General features: G+C 30.9%; 2 protein-coding genes across 3 annotated transcripts; both read left to right on the forward strand.

Moving 5' to 3' along the window:
• Positions 1–4,692: 4,692 nt before the first annotated feature.
• Positions 4,693–11,254, forward strand: LOC107439737 (serpin B6-like). 2 transcript variants are annotated; one of them, XM_071180149.1, is made up of 3 exons: positions 4,693–4,818; positions 7,394–7,808; positions 10,609–11,254. In XM_071180149.1, the coding sequence occupies exons 2-3, from the start codon at positions 7,447–7,449 to the stop codon at positions 11,009–11,011; spliced, it is 765 nt and encodes a 254-aa protein (XP_071036250.1). In that variant the 5' UTR covers positions 4,693–4,818; positions 7,394–7,446; the 3' UTR covers positions 11,012–11,254. The 2 variants fall into 2 exon arrangements, with proteins under 2 accessions (XP_071036250.1, XP_042901653.1); XM_043045719.2 differs by having other exon boundaries at positions 4,694–4,818; positions 7,379–7,808.
• A 5,512-nt stretch (positions 11,255–16,766) lies between these two features.
• On the forward strand, positions 16,767–26,589 carry LOC107439739 (leukocyte elastase inhibitor-like). The gene is made up of 4 exons (XM_016052423.3): positions 16,767–16,900; positions 17,641–17,896; positions 20,865–21,310; positions 25,981–26,589. Exons 2-4 carry the CDS (start codon positions 17,666–17,668, stop codon positions 26,510–26,512), a joined length of 1,209 nt encoding a protein of 402 aa, XP_015907909.3. The 5' UTR covers positions 16,767–16,900; positions 17,641–17,665; the 3' UTR covers positions 26,513–26,589.
• Positions 26,590–27,966: the final 1,377 nt, after the last annotated feature.

Consider the following 27,966-nt stretch of genomic DNA (forward strand, 5'->3'; position numbering starts at 1 on the left):
AATTATCATGTCATACAATAATTGTAGAACAGTATGATTTTCGCCTTTAATTAAAAAAATTATTGCATTTCTTGGTCATAAGAAAACTACATATTAAATTTTTCTTTAAAGTGAGTTCAAAATATTCTGGAATGAGTATTAAAAATTAAAAACGATTATTAACTTAGATTTAAATAAAAACCAATAGCAGGTGAAAGAAGAAAAAAAGAATATATTCACTTTTTTGGGTATAATTATTACACACGATTTTTTTTATTATTACTAGCTGAATACCCGTTTTGGATAAGAGATGAAAAAATAAGCATCGATTAATTAGTAATGAGCCCCATTACAAAATCATGCACAAAACTTTAGGACAAATACCGACACAAATAATAAAGCTAAAATAATTCCAATTTTTTTTTCTTATTTATATATCAATAGGTTTCTGGTAGATCTGGTTTATCAGAGTAAAGGTAATTTTTTTATAATTAAAAATAAAATTAATAAATTTGCAATGATTTAAATTGTTTTCTAATAATAAAAAATAACGTTGATCCATATAATAATCGCCAACTTGGCGAGAGTTCAAAAAGTCGCTAAGAGGTGGGCTATTCTAGGATTTTAACGATTTAGCACATTTAATCACCATTTTAGTTACTAATAAAAAACACTATTTTTATGTAAGTATATTTATCATTGAATTACGTATAGAAATAACTACATCCTTACAAGTTTACAAAAAAATTTCTTCTACAGGAGATAAATTAAGAAATTTATTCACTTAAAAATTTGACTTCAAATTCGTGATCGCAACACTTGAGTACACCCTCTTAGCGGAGCCTGAAAATATCAGGCATTAAGAATTCATTTAGTTCTCTCATAATCATTGGCAGAGTTGGATGCCATTCTCTTAGAAGCAAATAAGAAGCAGAATTTCCCTAAGGAAAAGGCAGAAGAATTTGAAAAAACTAACCCGAACATTGTTATATCTTTTTGAAACTGAACACGCCACTCATTTGAAGAACAATTTCTCAATAATTTTTACCTTTCTATTACTGACAAGCTTGCACCTGATAACTTCCGATTTCGTTATAGCATACTGTTACAAATGAGCGTATTACGGTAAAATACATTTTTTTTATTGTATCCAATTCATTACAAATTAATGTGAAGTCAACATTGTTTAGTTTATTCTAATGAATAAATGTGATTTCAGAATGTGCAGAATTGTAATAGTTATAGAATAGAATATATTTCTGAATCTATATAATTCGGAAAACAACAGTAAAGAATCATCCGAATTGCTTGAAATAATATCATTTATGTTGAGTAATAATAAATTTTTATCGTTTTCTTGGTAAATATTTTAACTTTGAATGATAAATTTCAACTAGAATTCAGTTATTCTGTTTTTAAGTTACATTTCGCTTCATGCTGAATATCGTATTTTTAGAGCTTACGGTAATCGCTTAATTTGGTACACAGACACAAATTCTTTATTTTATTATATATGTTACCGGCAAAGTATGAAGCGCCAGCATTGTATAGAATGACTAGGCATTGTACAGAATGCTTGACGTTTTTAGGCGAAGTATGAAATGTGAGAAGTATTACATACTTTGCCTAGGCATTGTATAGAATGCCTAGGCATTCTATACAATGCCGGATGTTATTTAGGCAAATATGAAATAAATGATGTGCATGTTACTGAGAATGAGCGAAATCGGTGGTTGTTGTTCACCGGTGAATGTTAACAATCACATAGTCGCTTTGGTGAATGTCCGAAATATTTATTACATCCGATTTCATATTAATTTATTCGTGGATATAATTACATTTATTCGATATTTTAATACTTACTGACGATAGATTAGAAGAAACATCAGTATTTGGAGTATCGGGCAAATGTATACCGGGCAGTGACCCTTGACCTTAAAAAAAACATCAGTGTAGGGTATACCGGGCAAATATATACCGGGCAATGGCACTTGACCTTAAAAAATATCAGTGTAGGGTATAACGGGCAGTTGCACTGAACCATAAAAAAACATTAGTGTAGGGTATACCAGGCAAATGTATACCGGGCAATGGCACTTAACTAGACCTAGTATATATTTCGGACATTTACCAAAGGTCCAGTCATACTAGTTCTAGTTAAGTGCCATTGCCCGGTATACATTTGCCCGGTATACCATACACTGATATTTTTTTAAGGTCAAGTGCAATTGCCCGGTATACCCTACACTGATGCTTTTTTAAGGTCAAGGGTCACTGCCCGTTATACATTTGCCTGGTATACCCTACACTGATGTTTCTTCTAATCTATCGTCAGTAAGTATTAACATATCGAATAAATGTAAAACTACCAATTTCGGTCCTTCACAGTAAATTCATTTCTCAAAAATAAAAATGATATTCTGAAAAAATAATAGTGCCATTGAAAAATATTTATTCAAAATGTGGAAAGAAAATTAAAAAGTTTTGCAAAACAAAATTTAAGCTTTTCTTATTAAGGGAAACAAAATGTTCATTTAAAAAATATGAAATTAACCTACTTGTTGCAACATGGCAGGCTTGAATGACATTTTGAATTGCTTTTCATTAAATTTTTCCATATAAATTTCATTAAATTCCTCCATTTCCATGTAGCACAGTAAAAAAAAATTTTTTTTGTTATAAGTCAAAAGTCAGGAGTCACGCGTTGAAAGTCACGCGGTAAAAGTCACGAGCCTTGTCAAGTGATATTTGAAACGAATGGGAGATGCATTTTATACTTTGCCGGTTTCTCATTTGGCAATCTATAGAATGCCTAGGAATATGTGTGAAATATAAATCACTTCATACTTTGCCGGCTAATTTTAGGCATTCTATACAATGCCTAGTCATTCTGTACAATGCTGGCGCTTCATACTTTGCCGGTAACATATATATAGATAATCTAATTAAAATAATTTAAAAGCAATTAAATAAAAAATAACTGATATATACTTTTAATTGCTTGTAAGATATAGTTCGCAGAGGAAAGGTATGTTAAACTTCAGCATTTGAAAGTTCTTATTTGATACTTAGTTATAAAATGCTATTTTCAATTTTTTAACGTTTTGACTGAGAAATGCACAAGGGTGATCACGAATTAAAGTGGAGGTGTTTTAAAACAGAAAGTGAGAAAACTTCTGAACCAAACTTGACCACAATTGCATTAGAAGCTATTTAAAAAATTGCAAGTTAAATTTTAAAGCAAAAAATTATTTTATCTTTTGTTTAGAGGGTTTCAAATGAAGCATTTTGGGGATAAAATAGGCATAAGCCAATTCAGTAAATTAACATTCAACGCATCGCATCGCATTTACATTCACCTTTTACATTTACATTTTATAAAGAATTTTTACAATCATGTCTCTCCTTAACAGAAGCTCGTTGCTTTGTTTGCAGATTTTTACGAAGAATAAACGAAGTTGTTGAAAATTAATCATACATCGCTGAAAAAACTCATGGCATATAGGAACTTATGTGAAGAAGGGCAAGCTTGAAATAACCTAAGTGACGTAGTGTGGGTATCTCGAACCTGATAGGTTGTTGAAACGAGGCATTTGCTTACGTTGTCAACTGTTCTTTCCCTTCTATTTCGAGTAAAACAGACAAGTATCAATTATCTTAAGTGACACATTCTGTATTCTTTCACAAAGATTTTTTCTGTAAGATTTCAATTCTTTGACTATATACGTACACAGAGACTTAACACAGAAATATGCACGAAGCCTTGTCGAACATAAACAAACTAATTATGCATCGAAGTTGTCAGGTACACAAAACAAAAATAAGTCACGGTTGCAATAATATATACAAGCAAATAATAAATCTTCGTTAAGTAAAAGAAATAGACGAGAAAGTATTATATTTCAACAATTTCGATGTGCGATACGACGCTGTATTTAAATAACTTCTCGTTAATTAACATTCGAACTTATACGGGGGAACTTTAGCTCAACTTTAACAAGCCATATTGTTGTTAAACCATGAACTGGTGCTGATGTGTGGTATCAATGATCACATGTGTGGGTATCAATGATCTTCTTGAAGTGCTAATATCCAATTGCTCAAGCGTTAATACAAAAAGTAAGTTAATGCAAATGTGAATGTAAGTAAAATGAATGTGAGTGAAAAATGAATGAAAGCTTATGCCAATAACAAAATATATGTGAATGTTAAATTTATGTACTTTCTTATTCTTGATTTACCCCCCTCCTCTCAATAAAAACATTACAGGCCATTTTAATCCTAGCCTGAGGAATCTCAAACTATTTACTTTTTAAAATCAAATCCTCGTGGTCTAAATAGCCTTTACTGCAAATTTGATTCAGTTTTGTTAAATAGTTGCGCAATTATTTGGCTTTAAACACTCCATCTTTAACTACGACAGCTACCTTCTAGTTAACCAAAATATGATATGAAATATTTTAATATATATTACAGACATGGTTTTCTAAAATTTTTTCCTTCTTATCATCGCTCATGCTATGATGAGCTCAGCCGAGGTATCACGTTTCAGACATGCTAAGTAGGGANAACCAAAATATGATATGAAATATTTTAATATATATTACAGACATGGTTTTCTACAATTTTTTTCTTCTTATCATCGCTCATGCTATGCTGACCTCAGCCGAGGTATCACAAGAGGACCTAAAAAAGTTTGCAGTTGCCAACAACAAATTAGCAGCTAAACTTTATCCTAGATTGATTAAAGGAAACACTGACAATGTGTTCTTTTGTCCCGCCAGTTTAATGACAGGATTAGGAATATTTTTATATGGAGCCAGAGGAAATACCCAAAAGGTAAGAAAAACCATACCTAAAATCTATGACATTTACTAGATAATTCTTGCGTTATATTTCAATTGAGTGGTCCTCGTATTCCTTAGGGGAGAAATTAAGTCCCGCCATAGCACTATTTTTCACAAATCAGCTCATTAGTAAAGCATTTTTTTTAAAAAAAATGTTTACTACTAATAATAGCATTTTACAAAATATTATGCTAGTTACCTTACTTGATGCCAATCTAAATAATAGACTAAATTATCTACCAATACCAGTAGTAGTAACTTATTTGAACTAAAAGTTTATAGCGAAATTCCACTAAATCCTAAAAACTTTCCACTGATATGTTTCAGAAACATTCCAGTTATTTAATAATCCTATCTATTCGTATACATAAAATATTCCAGTTACTTTTATTTCCATTTATTCTAATTTCATAATCTTTGTATTCGAAAATATTATAGTTTAAAACACATGCATTTTCACGTAGAACATTCAATTATCTAACATTAAAAAATCTTTTAATGTTAGATAATTGAAAAAAATCTTTCTTTTACAACTATTGTTTCAATTGACATTCTATTATAATAAGTTGTTTTGTGTTTCATAGAACTATCTTACTATCTTACACTGAATTAGCAAGAACTTTAAAGTTGTTTAAAGAAAATTAATGCTTTTTATTTCATCTTAATAGCAATCTTATAATTTTGTATTTCATCTATTTTAAAAATAAGAAGACATTACATGAGCTTGCAATAAATGAAAAAAAATGATAGAATAAATATTTAATTTTTATCTTTCTGTTGACAAAAAAAATTATTTAAGACCATCTCCATCTCCTAAAAGTTATCATTTTTATTAAGTTGCATGTATTTTCGCACCTAGGTGCATAATCTTTAATCAAGAAAGCTGTAACAAGCAAAGATAGTTAATATTTAGCGAAAGATAGTAACAACTTCCATTTCGAGTTATTACGCTATTAAATATAGCAAACTGCAATTACAGCTTCATAGTTGTAACATAAAAATATATCTAAAGTATTTATATTATCTGAATCATGATATATTGTCCGTATTCTATTTGTATTATTTGCATTAGTAATAAAGGACAGCGGTTCCCAATTTTTTTTTTCTTTTTTTTTTTTTTGGCATAGGAACACTAATTGGCAAATCTTCGTCTGGCGGATCCCCAACTTCATAGATAAAGTAAATAAAGACTATATAGTAATAAAGAACAAATTAGTAATAAAAAAAGTCAATAAAGTAAATAAAGAGCGCATTTACCAATAAAAGACTTTATTTAAAAAACTTTCAAGAAAGAATTTTTTTCATTGTTTATCATTATTCCACTGACGGTTCTGCACGCAAAAGGTCCTATTTTGACCTGCAGTATTTTCTGCTTCAACTGGTTTTTCCTTGTTATTAGATAAAACTTTTTTTTTTCCATGCTATTAGATAAAACTGGTTTTTTCATGTTATTAGATAAAGAAATAGTGTATAGCGGAGAAACATTCTCTCAATATTTCCCATTTTCTAAGTCACCCAGTGGTGGATCAATAGTTTTAAACCAGTTATTTTTTAGTAGATAATTTTTGCCACGGATTTGCCCGAAATGGACTAGCACATGGAAAAATTTTATAAATTAATAAAGAAATTATACAATTTAATTTATACAATTTTTCCATGCCCAAATCCATTTCGGGCAAATCAGTGGCTAAAATTATGTGCAAAACAGGCAATTCATGTTTCTCTTTTCTATTTTATATTTTTTACTTAAATAAATATTTATTTTCTAAAATTATTTATGGTCAACTTCTTTAAATTATCCAGTATAATATTACCTTACGTACATCCATTTCGGGCCCATCCTTGGTAACTAACAAATCAAACGCACTTCAGCAATGCAGTAAAAACGGCACTTTAAAACAAAACTTCTCCAGTTATGCTCAATTTGCGCTTTTGTTTTCATATTTTGCAATCTGGCAATCTTGTTAAAAAAATATTTTTTAATTCATTTTTGAAAAATTTCCCGTTCATGTAAGTACATTTGAATTCGCTACTCGCTTTATAGATTTTGTTTTATTCTGTTTTATCTTTTTATTTTATTTTATTTTCTGTTTTTACGTGTTATTTTTACTTTTTGTGTTCTATTTTACTTGTTGTAATTTTTGCAAAAAAAAATTTTTAGTGCTCCTCACACTATTGCATTAATATATTTTGCTTTGGCCATATTGATACAATATCAGAAAGCACTCTTTTTTGCGGATATAATCATGTGGGCTGATGAAAAGATTATATCTTTTATTTTCCGGATTTTTTAAAAAATATTATCCTCCCCCCCCCCAGTTGTTTGTTATTTTTTCATTATTATTTTTCTCCCCCCCCCTTTTTCATATGTCTGTAATTTTCCTTTGTTTTATCTTCATTTTGAACTTATCTTATGAGTTCTGTTTATTTGCAGCTTATGAGCAATAAATGAAACTTATTGTTTTTCTTAATTTTCCTGGTGTTTTTTTTCTTTTTTTTTTGTATTTATTTTGCTGTATTTACAAATTTTTTACATATCAAATCTCTTTCAGCAATTATATTCTTAGGTTATAAGGCAGCGTGTTTACCTAACAAGAAAGTTCCAGAGACCTTCAACTACATGTTTACCAATCAACTACCCCAAAATGATCCAAGCACACCCAATTACACATTGAGTTGTGCCGATGCAGCTTTAGCAGCAAAGAAAGTCCAACTGGATTGTGCATTCAAAAAAGAAGTGCAAAAGCAATATCTCGCAACAGTAGCAAATGTTGACTTTAGCAAAGCTGAGGAGGTTGATCTTAAAATCAATTATTTTGTAGCTGAACAAACGAGGGGGAAGATTCGACACATTGTAAATGGTGTAAGCCCTAACACCTCAGCTCTGGCTGTAAATGCTGTGTATCTCAAAGGAAAGTGGGAAACGCCTTTTCCATCGGAATTGTCGAAGTCACAGCCATTTTACTCACCATTGGGAGAACAGTAAGATATTTTAATTACAGTTTAGGTAGCGAATTTGCAAAAAACAGAAGAAAAAAATGATTCCTATTATCTTTATCAACTTTCCTTTTCGTTAATATATTTCGCTCCGTCATATGCATATATTTTATATTAATATCAAGCAACTAGAAGTAAAATAGCTCAGTAGGTTTTAGCGTCGTATTAAATAATATGGAGATCGTGGATTCGAATTCGATCCCCCATTTCTTAATGTTACAATTGTAATCATAGTCAGTATGTTTTGACAGTGTTTGTTATTACGATTCATCTATGCGATATTTTGCTAAGGACTAAAATAATTTAGTGCTCGCGAGAACGGTAGTTCAAATTCCGCCGGCAGGGCAGAATATAACCCATGTATTAAATGCACGTTAAATCTGCCGGGGTCACAAAGTCCTTTAAGTTCCTATATCAAATCATATTTTTGGGGATACTGATTTGGTGCTTGATCGTTCTCTGGTTCAGGTTAAAAATACGATACGTGGATGAATTAATGGAAATATGAATAAGTCCGCTCTGTAAAACGGACTGTGACGTGTGTGTGGTTGAAATTGTATTCTTGGCCATAGATGGCGCCACTGTAAAACTAGAAACTCACCCTCTGTTTTAAATTCGCTTTGTTTCCCAAGTAATTTGGCAAGTAGGCAATAGAAACAACAAATACGCTTTTCTAATTAGAGGTAAAGAATTGAAGTCAAATCGATGTTTACTGTCAGAACCAAAATTTACAACAACAAAAAATAATAAAAAAAATCAATCCTTCAAAGAAAGATTTGACAAATCTTGAAGTTGAAAGTATAAAATATGTAGGAAATTAATTAATAATTTTTTCTCTTCAATTGTAAGTAATGCAAATACATCTGAAGTCAAATCGAGGTTTACGGTCAATACCAAGTAGGAAAATATTCAAAAAAAAAGTTTTAGCGAACTTTAAGACGAGAAAGTGCAAAATAAATTATTTTTAAAAAACTTTAAAAAAAGTTTTTTCTTTCTTTCGTTTGGCCCAAAAATGTAGGAAAGAATGCGATTATTTCGAATTTTAGTTAATTTTCAGGATTTTATGTTCGTTTCATACAAAATTTCTCTTAAAACGTGCTGACTGCAAGAATATCTTATGGAATTGAGGCGGTGGTTATTTTTGATAATCAAAAACCACCCATATCTTACATGCTTTCTTTAAGAATATAAGAGTTTTCGTAGCATATTTAAAAATAAAATTTATGTAATATTTATATTAAATGAATATAATATCTGGAAAATTAATTCAGACTAAACCAACTTGTTTTCTCAGAAATATCACAGAAAAGTATTTACTAAAGATAAGTTTTTTCTTCTTTTTTTCCCTTTAACAAGACAGAGAGACAAGGTCTATCTGTTTATGTGAAATTATTTGTGCTTTATTCAAGTGTTTTACACTATTGGCATAAACAGGTACTTCTCCGTCTGAATTCTTTTAATTTCTTCTCTTTCACATGTCTCACATTAATCATTTTTGTAACTTACGACTTTAAGAATATAAACTTTTAAATCAATTGAGTTTCTTAAATGAATATAGACGAAGGGATGTTAGTCCCAAATTCATATCTTTGAAATCCGCATATATAGGCTATATGTGGATTCACAAGCATTAGTGTGCTTGTAATCTTCAATAGCCTTGATGTGCTTGAAATATCACATATAGGATATCCAGTAAATGTTGCGACGAGCTTCTATAGGAACCAGGGTACATCATAAGGATTAAGAATTACCTAGGAAACCATGGCTGGAAATATTATCGTTTGCCGATATGCACGATTTCTTATTTTGAACAGTTACATCGTGTGCCTTTGAACATCGGGTACTTTTATTTATCTAAATTATCCTAGATCTTTGTTTTCTATTAATTATTGTCAAAAACTGCTTTCAAATAAGTACGGTATTAGCAGTTTTATCGCAATTTAATAATTTGGCGACTAATTGGGCAAGCTTTACCAATCATTAAATTTCTATAATACAGCATTTATGAGCCTATTTTAATGGAACTCTCAACAGCAACTCGGTGAATCAGGGGATAGAGCGTTAGCCTTCCAATGAGGTGATACGGGTTCAAATCCCAGGGTTGGCTGGTCGATATGAATTCCATACCCAGCTCGTACCGCCCACATTGTTGACGTAAAATATCCTCAGTGGTAGACGGATCATGGGCTAGAGTTCCTTTTGCCGTCAGGGAGGTTTTGTGGTTTTGCTCTCTATGTTGCGCAAATACAGGTTAGTTCCATCACTAATTCCTCCAAGAAGGCGAATTTCTTCCAATACTTGATTCAGGAGCTCCCTTGTCTTCTCTATTGGGTTCAAAATTATAAGGCTACGAAGTTGAACATTGGTAGTCGTAAATCCAAAATTGGGTCGTCTGTTCAACGACGGTTATAAAATAAAATAGTAGTAACAAACAATTAAAAGGAAATGAAAATAATTTAATAAAATAAAGTGTTCGGGTCACTGGCAAGCTTTATGGCGCACGAACAACATGTTCATAATAGAAATCATGTGCCCTACTTCCCCTTGAAGTTTGTCGCAACATTTATAGGACACCGTGTATATTGGCTATTGTGGATTACACCCCTTTCCACAAAAATAATAGACTAAAACTGTCATTTTTAGAAAAGAAGAAATCAGTAGCTTTAGGAGCAAAACTATTTTAGATTTGAAATCTCTACACTCGAATTTGGGAAAAATCAAGTATTTGCATGAATGCAACAAAGAATGCATTATCCAGTATTAATTTCAAATTGGAATTTTTCAGGTCTGTTCCATTTATGCACGTTAGCGGCCCTTTTCCTTATACGGAAACGAATGACTATCAAGCTATATTTTTGCCATATGTAGGGCAAAATGTTGGATTAATACTTTTTCTACCACGACAGAAAAATGGACTGTCGACTTTAGAAAAGACTATGACCCCAGATATGATTGTGAAAGTCGTGAATCAGCTCAAAACCGCATCTGCCGTTGTCTACATTCCAAAAATCGGGATTCAGTATTTCAGAAATTTCACTAACGACTTCAAGTCTCTTGGAGCTACCTGTGCATATGATGGCTCTGGTGACTTTTCAGGTATCTCAAAGAACAAGCATTTGGCTGTATCAGGTCCTCTGCATAAGGCTTATCTAGAAATAGATGAAGGAAATCAAGATGAAGGAAATTAAGATGCAGGAGATCAAGATGATTGCGACCAGCCTATCGATATTCCACCTGCTCATTCGAAAGAATTTACTGCGGATCATCCATTCATGTTAGCAGTTGTGGACATCAGAGTTAACATGTTATTGTTTTTGGGTCGCTTTATAAGTGTGTAAAATGTTTTTATCTGAAATTGGTGGTGGTTCATTAAAACATATGTTCCATTCTAAAATGTTATTTTATCAAATAAAGAATGGATTTTTTCTTGCTGTCGTTCAGATTTTTTGCTGTTTTTTTTTAAAATTATGTGGTTTTGTGCAAGATTTAACAAGCAATTATGTTATATCTAGTTAAAATGATTAACGTATGATAACTGTTAGGAAATAAGTAGTAAAGGAGCATGGATAAAAGTGTTGCTAAAATTACAATTCAGATAATGAAATAATAACTGTGCATAGTGCTGCAAAAATATTATGAGTAAAGTAACGAATCTGGGAAGATAACGAATTTGACGAATTGACGAAAAGTATCTCTGACTCTCGGGTGAGTATAATAAAATATAATACTATAGTTTGCGCAAAAATTCAAACTTAAAAAAAAACTTTAACCAAATCTTCTGCTTTTAATTCATGTGATGACACAAGTATACGACTTGAACTTTCTTTGTCAGATTAAACAGTATTTTAAGCTCTGCAAAACAGCAGCACTTAAATAGTGATATACACTTCAAAACATCTCTTAATATATAAAATTTTTTGAAGCTAGCCCAGTTAAAAATCAAGTTTTCAAATCAAACACAGGTATCAACATATTATTTAACAATTTGGTAATATTAACTGAATAATTGCGAAACGGAAAAATGTATACTTGATGAAAAAAAACTTCATTTGCTTAAGAAAATACAAAAATGAAGTTTGATATCGTCAAGAAATTTCTGTACTGTGTTTTGTAAAATTTTATTTATCAATAGAGGCATGAAAAAACTATTATTTTCATATTTTGAAATGCAGAGTGGTAAAAATTAAACTCACAGTACTCAAAGGCCCGTATAGCTACCGTTCTACTTGATGGATCCAGATGCATTTTCAAATACATGTTATGTAGATCATAGGATCGAGGTTTCCGTCAAAAAAAATTGTTTTGAAATTTTTTCAATAGTAAAAAATAGTATTAAATTAGTGATAATTGGGTAGTTACAACTTGAAGTGATAATACCGATCCACGTAATTTAAATCATATTTAATTGTCTACTACTTATGAGCGATTTCACCAGTGTGTGTCGTACCTGATTGGCTTCTAAATCGTTAAATGCCACGATTTACCTACGATGACGCAGGTACCATTTGCAGGTATGAAATTCCTTCAAGAGAAATATAAAAAATTCCCATACGCCATTAACTCCAATGATACTTAATTGAGTTTGGTAATTGGCACGACTGATACTATGTAAATTGATGAAGTTTTAATGCATAACAATTATACTAATTTAATTGCAAAGATACCGTATGTTAGTATATTCTTTATATGCTAAAATAGCATCAATACTATGCAGTTTTATAGTAGATACAGCTGTAAAAGAATTTGTATGACCCCTCGAGATTGATAAGTATCGGAGAAAATCACTTAAATATGGTAAATGATTGACCTCGAGCAGCAACATCCTTCCCAATGATACTGGCTACAGTTAAACAACAAAAACGAGTTTTGTTCAATCTATTTTCATAGAGCCGTGGCAGCTGAGGGGACTAAATTAAGCCAATCCAATGAGATGAACCGTGTTTTAATCCCAGCAATGGCTGGTTAATACGAATTCCGCACCCGACTCACACCGACCACAGCGCTCACATAAAACATCCTCAGTAGTAGGCGGATCATGGGTTAGAGTCCCTTGCTGTCCGGGTAACCGTGGGAGGTTTTCTTGGTTTTCCACTCCATGCAACGAAAAAGGGGGGGTTATTTCTATTAAAAAGTAATCCATGAAGGCAAATTTCTCCAAATCCTTGATCCAAGAGTTCCCTTGCTTTCCTTGGATTGGGTTTAAAATTACAAGATTACGTAGGTGAACATTGGTAGTCGTCAGTTGAAAAATTGGGTTTGCTGTTCAATGACGGTTATAAAATAAAATAAAATATAATTGCATTAAGGGTAAGGGCAGCAAATAAAGTAAATAAAAAATTTGTAATTATTTAGTCTTAATTGCGTTGTTATATGTCTTTTAGTTTCGTGTATGATTTAAGAGTTTTTTATTGCGGATTATTGACTATTTACTTCCTTTCATCCCGTAAGAAGAATGGAGATTAGATCTTGTGATTATATTTATCACTTTTTTTTTTANCAGATTAAACAGTATTTTAAGCACTGCAAAACAGCAGCACTTAAATAGTGATATACACTTCAAAACATCTCTTAATATATAAAATTTTTTGAAGCTAGCCCAGTTAAAAATCAAGTTTTCAAATCAAACATAGGTATCAACATATTATTTAACAATTTGGTAATATTAACTGAATAATTGCGAAACGGAAAAATGTATACTTGATGAAAAAAAACTTCATTTGCTTAAGAAAATACAAAAATGAAGTTTGATATCGTCAAGAAATTTCTGTACTGTGTTTTGTAAAATTTTATTTATCAATAGAGGCATGAAAAAACTGTTATTTTCATATTTTGAAATGCAGAGTGGTAAAAATTAAACTCACAGTACTCAAAGGCCCGTATAGCTACCGTTCTACTTGATGGATCCAGATGCATTTTCAAATACATGTTATGTAGATCATAGGATCGCGGTTTCCGTCAAAGAAAATTTTTTTGAAATTTTTTCAATAGTAAAAAATAATAATAAATTAGTGATAATTGGGTAGTTGCAACTTGATAAAAAATGAAGTGATAATACCGATCCACGCAATTTAATTGTCTACTACTTATGAGCGATTTCACCAGTGTGTGTCGTACCTGATTGGCTTCTAAATCGTCAAATGCTACGATTTACCTACGATGTCACAGGTATCATTTACAGGTATCAAATTCCTTCAAGAGAAATACAAAAAATCCCCATGCGCCATTAACTCCAATGATACTTAATTGAGTTTGGTAATTGGCACGACTGATACCATGTAAATTGATGAAGTTTTAATGCATAACAATTATACTAATTTAATTGCAAAGGTACCGTATGTTAGCATATTCCTTATATGCTAAAACAGCATCAATACTGTGCAGTTTTATAGTAGATACAGCTGTAAAAGAATTTTTATGACCCCTCGATTAATAAGTATCGGAGAAAATCGCCTAATTATGGTAAATAATTGACCTCGAGCAACAACACCCTGCCTAATGATACTGACTACAGTTAAACTACAAAAACGAGTTTTGTTCAATCTAATTGCATAGAGCCGTGGTAGCTCAGGGGATTAAATGAAGCCAATCCAATGAGATGAACCGGGTTTTAATCCCAGCAATGGCTGGTTAATGCGAATTCCGACCACCGACTACAGTTGCTGACGTAAAATATTCTCAGATGTAGAAGAATCATGGATTAGAGTACCTTTGCGTCAAGCTAACCATGGGAGGTTTTTGTGGTTTTCCTCTCCATGCCAAAAAAAAGTTCATAATATAATGTGTTGTAACTTTATATGCAAATTTTGTAAAGTATTAGCAATGTTTTGAACTAATAGCTAAGGTCTAAGTGCGAATTTATTATTCTTATCATGCTTTACATTAGAATTTTTATTTAAAAATCAACATCGAACAATAAATTAAGCTCTATTTCAATGATTGCTTGAAATTTCGAGCAGAATTAAGTTCAAAGCACTGATAACCAAATTATTGATCTAGAAAAAAAATATTCTGATTTTACATTACGATTAGTTGCAGAGTGGTTAGTGTGACGTGAAAAAATTGCTTGCGCTCAAGATTGCCCTTATTTTGAAAAAAATATTTTTATTAATTTTCAAAGTTTACGTTAGATAAATAATTTTAAAGCCCCTACTTATCGAAAATAAAATTAAAATTTTAATTAAGGCTGTTTTCAAAAAGGAAAAAAATATGTTGGACCCAGATAGCTAAATCTGCAATCCAGAAAAATTCTATTTGATAAAATTTCCTTTCTCGTGTTGGCAACGGAGCGCTGAGATAAACTGAGCTACAAGGTGGGAAGCAATAAAAAGGAAAATCGGCCAGTTCATACAAAAAAATTTTTTTTAATATTCCATTTCGTCGGCGCAAGTGATTTCGGCTATTTGTTTGTTAAAAAAAAAGATGTCATTTGAAAAATTAAAATTAAAAAGAACATTTAAATTCATTTGCATATGCCGCATTGGCGACATTATCGCCAGTGAAATGGAAAAGTACTAAAAACTGCATTAGATTTTTATTTTAGCTACGTTAATTAATTTACGCTGGTACTATAATAATTTAGAATTATATTATAGTTTAAATAATGTTTAGTAATCAACGGGTAATTAACATATTATTTAATAATCTACGGAGATCAGCAGTAAATATGCTTTTTATTGATTAAACTTTATTTTTTTAGATTTAGTATATTACCGCTAATTTTAACTACTATGTCACTATACTTTTTTCGTTCTTTAAACATTTTCTTTCTGAATTTACGTTAGAATAAAAACTTAAAACTTTGTGTCTCCAATGAAATTATGCTTTTGTATATGGGAGAATTTAATGAATTGAATTGTTCCAAATGTAGTTTCCAAACAGCACTGATGAATCATTATGATATGACTTATTTATGAATCATTTCAGAATTAATAAAATTTGAATTAAATATTTATAAATCGAAGTTTCACAGGAGTATATGCTGCATAGCTTTAGAACTTTGCTTTAGAAAGAGTACCATGCATACAAAGCCAAAATAATTTTACGAATTGAATTGCTGAAATATAGTTTCCGAACAGCATTGATGAATCATTATGATATGACTTATTTATGAATCATTTCAGAATTAATAAAATTTGAATTATATATTTATAAATCAAAGTTTCACAAGAGCATAAGTTGCATATCTTTAGAACTTTGCTTTAGAAAGAATAGCAGCATGCATACAGAGCCAAAATAAAAAAGATAAGAATCATATGAACTAGAAAATAGCAAAACAGGCGCGAGTCGCGAAGCAATCCGAAAGATCCGATTCCGAAACAGGGAACTGGTGAGCGCATCGAGTAGGGGTGAGGCTCTCTAGTGGGGAGCTCCAAAAACTTTTTATCGCCTCGGACCGGTCAACGTTTCATAATTTTACCGCGGCCAGTTGAAGGGATGTAGGGACATTGATTGTTTCGATTTTAGATTGTTTTGATTTAGTAATTTTAATTTAATTGCTTTTTAAAGTGTCTTCGAAATAAAATACAACATGCGCTGGTGCTTTAAGTGACGTCTCTCAGTGACGTTAACCTCTTGATTTTAGAAAGTTGTACACACACTAGAGAAATACGCCACATTAAATAAAATGAAAATAATTTAATCTTCCTTGGGCGGCCAGGTACCATTTGATCCCGGTATCATGCGTCCCATCCGCGGCCCGAGGGTTGGAAAGCACTGCTCTTGTGTTATCTTAAAAACCTTAACAAGAGAAATACACAACACGTGTTGTAAACAGTTTGTATAGATTAGCGTTCATATATAAATGTGGCTTACATTAATATTGAAAAATATTTTGCCAAAATTAAATGTTAGGAGGAAATTGTTGACCAGGAATGAATTAAAAATTGGCCAATAAACTTAAAATTATAGACAAAGGATTAAATGTGCTTCTATTGAAACAGTTGGAAATGTGCAATGAATTTACATTAGCATGATTAAGCAATTTTATGTTTGTATATCTGCATTTAAATAATGGTGATGCAAGAGAACTGCTGACATAAATTTTCGATCTCTTTTTATTTCATGATCTGCTTTTCAAGGTAGGAGTTCATTTCCTTATTTCTAAAACTTTGAAATCAAAACAACTGCGAAATAGTGAACTTGAAATTGTTACTAAAAGTAGTTTGTTAGTAGTCGTAGAACTGTTACTGAAACTAAAACTAAAAGTAGTTTGTCGTAAATTTCTGATATTTTAAAAAAAGTAGTGAATATTTAAAACATTTAAAACTAGTTAAGTTTTAGAAACTAATTAATGGAGCATAAGTTTAAAAAAAAAAGAAAATATTTTAATTACCAATCACTTAATCACTAAGTATTTTTAGATTACAATTCAAAATTCAAGCTCAAAAGCAATACAATTAACATTTAAGTGATTAGGGAACAAAACTGCAATCAAAATCGACTAATCACTGGAAGTAAAACTCAAAACATCAGAACCAATTCGATTGCCTAATAATCAACTATTTTCTGTTTTCTCAAGCAGTCTAAAGGATTTCGGATTTTCCAAACCTATACCAAAAACCCTCCTCAATCGCTATTGAAATATATCTAAGCTATCTAAATTTAGCGAATTGCTAGTAATTTGCTAGATTTTGATAGCGTTTTAGTTTTTCTCTCTTAGTTAAAATATTAAAAACTTGCGACGACGAGTATGTACATCCTTTTCACTGCATTTCTTAAAAGAAATTTAAAAACATATATGTCAATTGCGGTTATTACGGAATACCATGAATTAGTATTATGACCCTAAATTGAACTAACTTGTGGAATTTCATTTTAGAGATTTTTCATAAGTGGTTGCGAGGATGGATGGATTTTTTTTTATGCTAGCACTGTACGTCTTCAATGTGGGATTTTCTACAGAAGCAGCCAATGAAAATAATTTAAATAAATTGGCAGTAGCAAACAATGAGTTAGGAGTGAAACTTTACCACAGGTTGACTGAAAATAATGCTGAAAATGTTTTCATCTCACCAATCAGTCTGTCTACAGCTTTTGGAATGCTTTACGTTGGTACTAGAGGCAACTCCGCTAAAGTAAGATATTTATTTATTTTGAAAAAAAAAACTTGAAAGTATTTGAAAAATGGGTTTAAATTTACTGCCTAAAGCAGTGGTCGGCAAAGTGCGGCTCCGGAGCCGCATGTGGCTCCTTGGCTCCTTAAGTGCGGCTCTGGCACAAATATCCACGGAAGGCGGTCGTTACNGAGTTGACTAAAGCTAATTGTTGATTTAAAATGTCGATAGAACTTCAAAGTTATTAAACATTTTCTTAGCAAAATTCACTTTAAAAGTTTCTCAACAATTAAAAAAAGAATGATTCGTAAAGATTTTGCTCCAAATAATAGTTTTTCGAAAAACATGCATCGTTTTATAGTATAAATTATTTTGATCAGAAGTTCTAATTTCAAAAATACTATATATTTAAGATTGAAGTTAAAATTTTAAACATTTAAAGCAGGTGAATTCTTACCGGCAGTATCATTCTTTATAAGATCTTCTTAGACATAAAACTGTACTAATTTAATAGTTTTTTGATAATTTTCTTCAGCTTTGGAATGGGGTATCATTGGTTGGTATAAATATTGAAGTTTTTAGACTCCTAGTCATCCTCGGACTAATAAATCTTTGAAAAACACTTCAGAAAGTGAGATTTTCTTTGAGATTACTCGAAAAAGTTTTCAATTCAGTTTTCGGTAGCTTTAGTTTAATAACTCTGTCCTCCAAAGAACCTTTGGAGATAGATTTAGAATCTTTACTCAAGAATATTTTGATTTTTTATAAAACTTCTTGATAATTGCATCTGTAATTTTCAGCAACTTCACAATCTGTTTCGAATTCGAAAATGGTCTCAGTTTTTCTAAAAGTAATTATTTTATTTTGAATCTCATTTTAACGTGCATATTTACCCTGCATCTAAGATGTTAATGCGTTCAGCTGATCAACATTCTTGGCGTCGATTTCCAGAGCCGCCAAACTTTGAGTTTCTTTATTTGAAGTCGAAACTGAAATTTTTCGTTTGACTTTAAAAACACTCTATTTTTAAATAGAAATCCTAGTTTATCACTTAATTACTTAAATGAATTTGCTTATTAAGCCCGCATTTTCTGTTTTCCTTTAATTTGGAGCTTTTTTACCTTTTTTAATTTTCAAATCAAGCATATATTACCACGCAATTGAAAAAAAAAACTTAACCTTGCTAATGAGATCAACGCCTCAATAAATGAAAAATTGATTTTTGAATTGATTTGATTTATTGTGAAAAATTTATTTTGAAATTATGTTTTAATAAGTAGCTTATCATACATAAGTCATAAATGCCAAATATAAGAAAATAAAAATTAGAATTTGATTTTTTTTGTGTTGCTTATGTTGAGTTTTCTATTGTACGACTGTATGAAAACCACACAAATCAGTAATATGTATCACAGAAGCAATCAAAAATTGCAGAAGTTACTCGTACCTGATTTTTGTTTCTTTCTCTACGTATATATATATATATCGGTACTTTTCGATTTGCCGGACATAAAATATAAAAATATTACAAGAATAGTCAAATTTCCTTGCAATCGGCTAACTAAACGTACCCTGTTACCTTACTCAGAAATGGTACGCAGAAAATATAAATAATAACAGACAGGGATACCTGCAAGTGACGTAGTATGGGTATCTTGATCTTGATTGGTTATGAAACGTGACATTTGTTTACATTGTCAGCTGTTCCTTCCCTTCTATTTTGAGTAAACCAAGCTCATCAAGTATCAACTGCCTTAAGTTACGCATTCTATATTCTTTCACAAAGATTTCAATCTTTCACTATAAATCTCTTACTTAACACAGAGACAGGCATGAAGCCATGTAGAACATAAACAAACTAATTATGCATCGATGTTGCCAGGTACACAAAAGAAAAATATATCACGGTTTCAATAAAAAACATAAACAAATAATAAATCTAAGTAAAGTTTAAGGCGTTGACGAGAAAAATTAAAGTTTAACAAATTCGATACGGTGCGATACGGTGTTGTATTTTATAAACTTCACGTATTTGTTAATTAACAGTCTAATATGTTAGACTGTTAGTTAATGTGAAGTTTATAAAATAGGGAGAAATTTAGCTCGACTTTACTATGTCATCCTGTTTATAAGCGATTAGCTGACGTTAAAGGTCATATATCATGCATCTGTGTATCAATGATCGTCTTTTTCTCCAGCTTTAAGCACCCAGTTTTTTTTATCGAAGTTGCCAGATTCTCAAACTCAAAATACATATTAAAATATTAGTTGAAAGCAAACAAAACGAAAATGTATAACTTGTGGGGAAAGGCAATAGCCTCAATTGGGAATTCTCTAATCATGAGGCAGTCAAGGAAACATCAAAATTTTGCTATAAAAAAGTTTTTTCGAACACAACAATTCTGTTTCTATAGTATAAAAATTAATCTAAAGCAGGTGGTGATGTAAAGTAACAGAGAAATGTTTGCAGTTGAGAAAGTTTTCTTATGTGTGTTTATAACTTGAATTTGAAATGGATTGGTACCCAACTATTCGAGTGTTCGTAGTCTTTCGGTCAAAATCATCTTGTTCAGTCTCGATCCGATTTCCGATCATTTCAGATCGAAAATCTTCTCCATAAATTCAGTTTACAAATACACCCACTGAAGTAAAGGTCGCAACCATTCACATATCTTAGAGCCTACAATTAGGGAGGTTACAGAATTTTTATTAGATTATTGCTTAGTTTAGTTATTGTAAGAAAAAACTGCGGTTTAGTTGGCATTTTATCACGGGAAGAAAACAAAACGATTACTATTCACCATCTCTGTCGCTTAATGTTAGTTTTAAACACTGAGTTTTTGTTCGCTCTTTACAATATTATGCTTAGTATTCTGTTTTGAATTTTTCAACCATATGATTATTTCTGCTTTACCAGTTTTTAATGAATGTATGTAAACTAAGCAGTTTTAAATATGCTTGCTATAGTCAGTTTATATATTTATTTCAGCAACTCAAAAACGTCTTAGGTTATAACACTGCTCGATTATCTAGTTCAAAGGTTCCATCAGCTTTCGACCAGTACCTAAACATATTATTGCCTGGGAATGTACAAGATAATAGCGCTTATGTCTTAAATCTCGCAAATGAAGTGCTATTATCAGATACATTTGATGTAAATCAAGATTACATAGAAGAAGTTCAAAATTCCTTCCATGCAGATGCTCAGGTGGTTGATTTTGCTGAAAATTCGGGCCAAATATTGAAAGATGTGAATAATTGGGTAAAAGAGCAAACGAATGGGAAAATAGACAAGTTTTTGACTAATTTAAGCCCATCAACTTTATTGCTCATATTGAATGCTGTATACTTCAAAGGAACATGGCAAATTCAGTTCGACCCAAAGTTAACTTTAAATGGAGATTTTTACAACCATGGTGAAGATGATGAAGTTAAGTAAGTTTTTTTTTCTTTGTCTTAAATAATGTTTTATATGAAAGTATTCTTTTATTGAGCTTTTCTATACGGTTGTGTTTACAAACATTTCTTAGAAGCATTAAAATTACAACAATATTTTATTTTTAGATACGATCCTTTATCCTCCGTTGGTGAAATTATTAATATAAGGACTTTCCAATGTAGATATACGATTTTAAAACAATTTCGAAAAATAAACTATTTGTAGAAATCTATATATAAGAAAACATTTTATAAAAATTTACTCGTGCTTGTTTAATTGAAACAATAACTTCGTGAACATTAATGCTTTGAATCAACAATTTATTATTAATTTCATGATTTCTTCATGACACTGCGAGCGTTTTAAGCTGTCAAGTTCAAATCGCTCATCTACTTGAATTTTTAATTAATTACCTAGGTAAAATTCGAATTGATCATCTAGTTGAACGTTAAATTGCTTGCACAACTCAAATTCTTATCTCCTTTCTACTTTAAATTCAAATTGCTTATCAATCTGAAATTCTAAACATCCATCTACCTGAAGTTCAAATCACTCATCTACTTGAAATTCAAATTAATTATCTAGCTGAAATTCTAATTGATCATCTAGTTCAACTTTAAATCGATTACATAACTTAAATTATCTCAAATATACTTGAAATTTAAATTGCTTATCTACTTATAATTCAATTCCCTCATCTAACTTGAAATTCAAATTAATTATCTAGCTGAAATTCTAATCGTCATCTAGTTGAACATCAATTCACTCATCTAATTTAAATTCTAATCGCTCATCTAGCTGCAATTCATGTTACTCATCTAGCTGAAATTTTAAAAGCCTGTGTATTTTATACTGATTTACATCATGAGCGTTATTCCTAACCAACAAAGGTGATGTTTAAAGAAAAGTATGGTTAGAACTCTAGTCCACAGTCCTCAACTAATGATGCCATGTAAATCTATCACTGTGCATTTTTCCTTCGAATTGATGAAGGGATAAACATATAACATCGGATCCGATATGTAAACAATAGCGATGATACAGGAATATGCATGAATGAATAGTTTTATGACGAAAACTCTAAAAACTTCTAGCTATTACAACTAATTTAGAGAACGTAGCAGAAGGAAGTTAAAAATAGGCAAACTCATTACTCAGAAAGCAGATTTGCTCAAACGTTTGACTAGCTAAGATCATCACAATTCATCACAATTAAGATCAATAAATTTATGAAATAACTGGAAATCGCGTTAATATAATAGTGCTCTATCTAAACTTTGACAGAGTTCCGATTTGCCTGGTGCTTTCAATGCCACTTTACGTGATAGTAATTGCATTACCAAGAAGTTCAGAGTAGTGTCCAGCTTTGAAACGCTTAAACGAGTACAGAAATTATGTCAAGGTAGATGCAAATTTAAGCAGTTTTTTGGGTATTATATTGCTTTTTTTTTTAAATTTTAGATGCAAATCGCAAATACCATGACTCGGGAACTTTTAAGATGATGCCAATTTTCACAAAGACCATTTAAAATTATCCTTGTGACAAAATAAATTTAAAATTGTTGACTACCTCAGTGTTCCTACGACCTGGAAAAAATAAATAAGTTGTATCTAAGTTTTGTATTGTCTAACCACATATGAATGTTTATAACAAAGGGATATTTAATTACATATAACCTTGGCAAATTAATATACATATGTTAAATAATTGGCAATTGATATCATTATGTTACTTTAATATGGTATATTTTTATTAAATTTTAATTAAGAATAATTGTTGTGACTTAATTACTTCCTCTTTAATGTAATTTATGTAATCAATATCAAATTATTAGTTTGCGTGTCAAATAAACTATTTGTTTTATGTATTGCTTCCGCAATATTGGGTTGAAATATTTTAATGAATTGTTTACGATTCAAATAATCGTTTATTATAATATTAATTTTACTTCGAATGGTTAATATCTATGTGGAATAATTCTTAGTTTAATTGCACAGTTATTTTCCTTGAGCCAATCATTTTTGGTTTCTACGCCAAGAACAAAGCCAACATAAAAGAAAGGTTGTATGATGTCATAGCGATACTCTTGTGGGGAGAGTGATTATCGACAATGTCAACCTTCATCTATGAAAAGGTACCCCGACATAGAGTCGAGTTAACATGTCTTATATACTAGTGAATTGCAGTTGTAATTTTGTAGGGGTAGATACGCTACAGTACTCCCCCACCAGTGGTAGAATTCGATGTATGGATACCACTAGTTGAGTCATTGCTATTTTTTGTGCGAAGCCGGAAGAGCTGTATTAAGATTACTGATTGAGTGCTGAATCTGAATGGTGTATTGACTTTACGGTCGTAGTCGCTTCTGTGTAGCCGTTAGCAGTCGAGTGCATACGTCGTGTGTGATCGAGACTGAGAAGCAACGGCATGAGGAGGTGGATAATGTCGCAGTCACAAGTCGCAAGTTCAACGTGGTCCATCCATCGAAATAGACGTTTCCAGATTGAAGTGGACGTTACTATCAAGGTAGGCGTGTTCATATCGAAGTAGAAGTTTCGGTCAAGGTAGGCGTGTTCGCATCACGTCTGGGTCACCAATGTGGGGAGAGTGGTTATCGACTATGTCAACCTTCATCTATGAAAAGGTACCCCGATATAGAGTCGAGTTAACACGTCTTATATGCTAGTGAATTGCAGTTGTAATTTTGTAGTGGTAGATACGCTACACTCTCAGAAAATATTTTTTCATCAATTATTCATATTCTCTTTGGGACTCCTTGCCACATTTATTGGCAAATGAAGTTGCTTTTACTCCTTTTTTATTTTGTAGGATGGTGTTTTTTTTTCTTTTTTTTTTAGTGTAATGTTTTTTTTACAATTAAGCTCTTGAAATTTTTATTTTTTATTTTCTTATAAATGTTCTTCAGCGATTTCTTTTTTTTTTACGTCCTTCCTCTGTTATAATGGGTGAGTTATGCATTTTTTGAATATGTATTGTTTTCAAGCTGATGCGATCTGTCGGATCTGGCGAAACTCGCTTTGTTTTCTACACTATACTTTATGATTAATGATTCTAAACTCTAAAGCTTTTTGCTGATGTTTTTCCTTTTTACCTTTTCAGCATTTTAATGTCTAACCTTTTTACGATAAATTTTTAATACCGTCGTCATACTAGATGTTTTCAAGACGACAGAAAAATGCTTAAATTTAGCTTTAATTTGAAAATTGCGAAATTATCTCCCGAGTTTTTTTTTTTTTGCTGTCGTATAGATTTAGTTTAAATTAAAAGCTTATTAGAAGCTTACAACATCCAGATTTATCTTTTTTCAAATCGTTTTCCAATCAAAAAAGTTTTAAACATTCTACGCACATGAATAAATAAAATACGTGATAACAAAAATTTATATATCGTATAATTCTACAAACTATTTTTATGAAATCTAAAGTTTTGAAAAAATTAATTAAATAGATGCTACAAAATTCAGAGAACTTATTATCAATACAAATAATAACTATTTTATGAAAAGTAACATCTAAGTTTAAAAAAAATAGTTTGATTTAATTAAGTGACTTCATAAATATGCAATATTAGTTTTTTGATCTATTACAGCTGACTTTATAAGATAATAATCAATAAATTTTTTCTTTGTTTATATTCGTAAACCGAATTAAATATTTCATGATAGGTAAAGTAGCTGTAAAAATTAGTTCTAATCACCTAAAAATATTTTATTAAATAAAGTCTCTTCAAAAAAATATCTTAAGTCATTTCTTCAGAAATCTTCAGATATTTTCTAAGGTTTTACTTCTTCCATAAAATATCTGAGTACCTTTTTAAGACATTTCATTGTCATTTTGAAAGTTTCAATTTTCCTTAAAGAGTAGATTAATGCAGATTATGAGTAATAAGTAATTTGAAGTAATATGCAGATTTTTTGTAGACATTTCATAGAGTCATTTTGAAGCAATCATAAATTTATTATTTATTTATAATTTTAACAAATTACTTACACTTTTATCAACTTTTTTTAATATTTTGATTATTCGATGAATCAGTTCTCTCCACTATCAGCGGCAGACACTAAAAAGTTGTATATTTCGTAATTCTTAAGATGAAAGGAGTTTATAATTTTTTTTGCACATTACATACTATTCTGCATCCTCAGTCTCCTATAATAATCTCTGGGTGCCACTGATGGTATTCAAAATTAGATGAAGGGGTAAGTGCCGAGAGGAAGATGAATCACAACATACATATTTTTGGAGGTGGAGGGAGAACACTTTGTGATCTAAAATAAATAACTTCGGAAGATACCTTAGCCTACTTTTTAAGCCTATATTTTACAGAAAATTTTAAAAATTCATTCTGAAGATTTTCGATAGAAGATAATTTTATTTCCTTCACCTTCTGCAACTTATAAACTTTCTGCCTAATTTTGCAAAAAATTTAGAGAATTCATTCTGAAAGTTTTCTGCAGAAAATAAAATCTATAGATAATTTGAAGGAAAAATAGGCTTTGTTTCAAATACCCTCAAATCTTTTTCCCGATTTTTTCTTACTGGGTGTGTATCATTTTATTATCCCCTTTTTATCTTAATCAATAATTATTATTAAAAAAGCTATTAAAACAATTTAATTTTAAAACTAACCTCTTGTTTATTTCAGGAGTGTTCCATTCATGCATGTTAAGGAGAAATTCCCATACTTCAGAAACGACGAATGCCAAATAATCGAGTTACCTTACAAAGGCAAAGACATAAGCATGATCATTTTATTACCAAATGCCCAGGATGGACTTCAAGAAAGAGAAGACAAGTTCACTGCAGAAGATATCAAGACTTATCAGAAAGAGCTTAGACCTACAACACTTAATCTAGCATTGCCGAAGTTTAAGATTAAATACTCTCACGAGATGTCTTCAGACTTCAATGCTCTTGGTGCCAAAGACATATTTAATCCTAGTTTGTCTGATTTCTCGGGAATAACAGAAAAACGTGGTTTATTTGTCAACCAGGTTGTACACAAGGCAGCTATAGAAGTCAATGAAAAAGGAAGTGAAGCTGCAGCAGCTACTGGAATCGGTGTCGTTAGGCTCACACCAGACCCTGCGTTTGTTGCAGATCATCCCTTCATGTTTCTAATACAAGATAAGAGGAATGATATGGTGTTATTTATGGGACGTGTAACTAATTTGTAAACACAATTGATGAAAAGTAACGCAAATGTTTTATGTTTATGAAACAATGGAAAAAAATAAAAATTTATTAAATGTTATGAACTTCGTGATTTTGTAATAACCCTTGCTTTTTTAATTATAATAGGGCACTGTTTGTCATCCTAGTAATAATAAATAAATCTTTACTACTAAAAAAACGAACGTTTTGTAAGGCTTTTAAAAACCTTTTTTTTTACCTGCTTCATCTAGACGTCTCTTTAAATACATTGATAGAATTTTCATTGTAATCTTTGTGGGTACTGTGCCATTTAAGCTTAACTGTTAGTCTCGTATTCTAATAGTCTAGGGCAGGGATGGCGAACCTTTATGCACCTGCGTGCCATTTTTTTCTAGAAAATTGTTTAATGAAGTCATAGACGTGCTGACAAATAGTTTTGACTTCGTGATTATTAGGTAAAAAATAATATTAAATACTATCAACTCAAAACTCTTTTTTTTACTGAGAAAAAAAAAGTGCATTTTGCAATGTCTCAGTTATAAGCGTAATTCAACTTAAAGTGACATCAGTGTGACTTCCATTGTTGCAGATTAGATGACAAGTAATTTATATTAGGGATATAAGATGTTAGTTTAAGTAGAACTGTTAATTTTTCTTTGCTAGTTATTTATTGTTAGCTTGTTAATTTTTTTTNCTGGGTGGGCATTGGGAAAAAAATATTCAAACAAGAAAGAAACAATAACAGTATCGAAATCTACCGAATACCTTGTGAGGAATGTTTAGTGAAAAGTATCAATACTACTTTGATTGCTTCATGAAACTTGCAAGTGAGTTTAATAATCAACTTTTGGCTCCTCAGAGAAGAAAGTTCTCTGGAAATCAAATGGGTTTTGTTGTTTTTAGTCCTAACATCTATGGTCGGGATTTATTCTATTACTGTAGCGATTTTATATTTTCCTCGTTTGAATATTAATTTGCAACCCCTACTGAATGTACAGTGAGCCAAAAAAAGAGAAAAAAATAAACCACCCGAAATAACTTTTGATCTACTAATCAGATCGTCACGTTCTAGGACTTAATCTTAACGTTTCGAGGTGATTACCTCAAATATGCTAATTACTCACTGCAAACGATACTTTAAGGTACGAGTTAAAGTTAAGAAGTTAAAGAAGTCGTATATTTAAAATTCGATTTCTCTGGAACTATTCAACCAATTTCGCTCAAAATTTGGCATTTTGTAAATTTAAGATACTTTTAAAAAATATAAAAATTTATATTCCTTCCTATATTCAAAAGTTTTACGACTGTTATTAAATAAAATAATAAAAAAATAGTAAATATTTTCTAAAATTTATTTTTTGCATGGAATTATCTTTGGATAAACGAATTTTATAATTGTGTGCAAAGATTTTTCAATTCACTTAAAAAATTCGCGAGATGTGGCGAAATAAGCAAAAAATAAAGTTTAATAAAATAA

This window comes from Parasteatoda tepidariorum, chromosome 1 (assembly GCF_043381705.1).
Source record: "Parasteatoda tepidariorum isolate YZ-2023 chromosome 1, CAS_Ptep_4.0, whole genome shotgun sequence".
In the NCBI taxonomy this organism is placed as follows: Eukaryota; Metazoa; Arthropoda; class Arachnida; order Araneae; family Theridiidae; genus Parasteatoda; species Parasteatoda tepidariorum.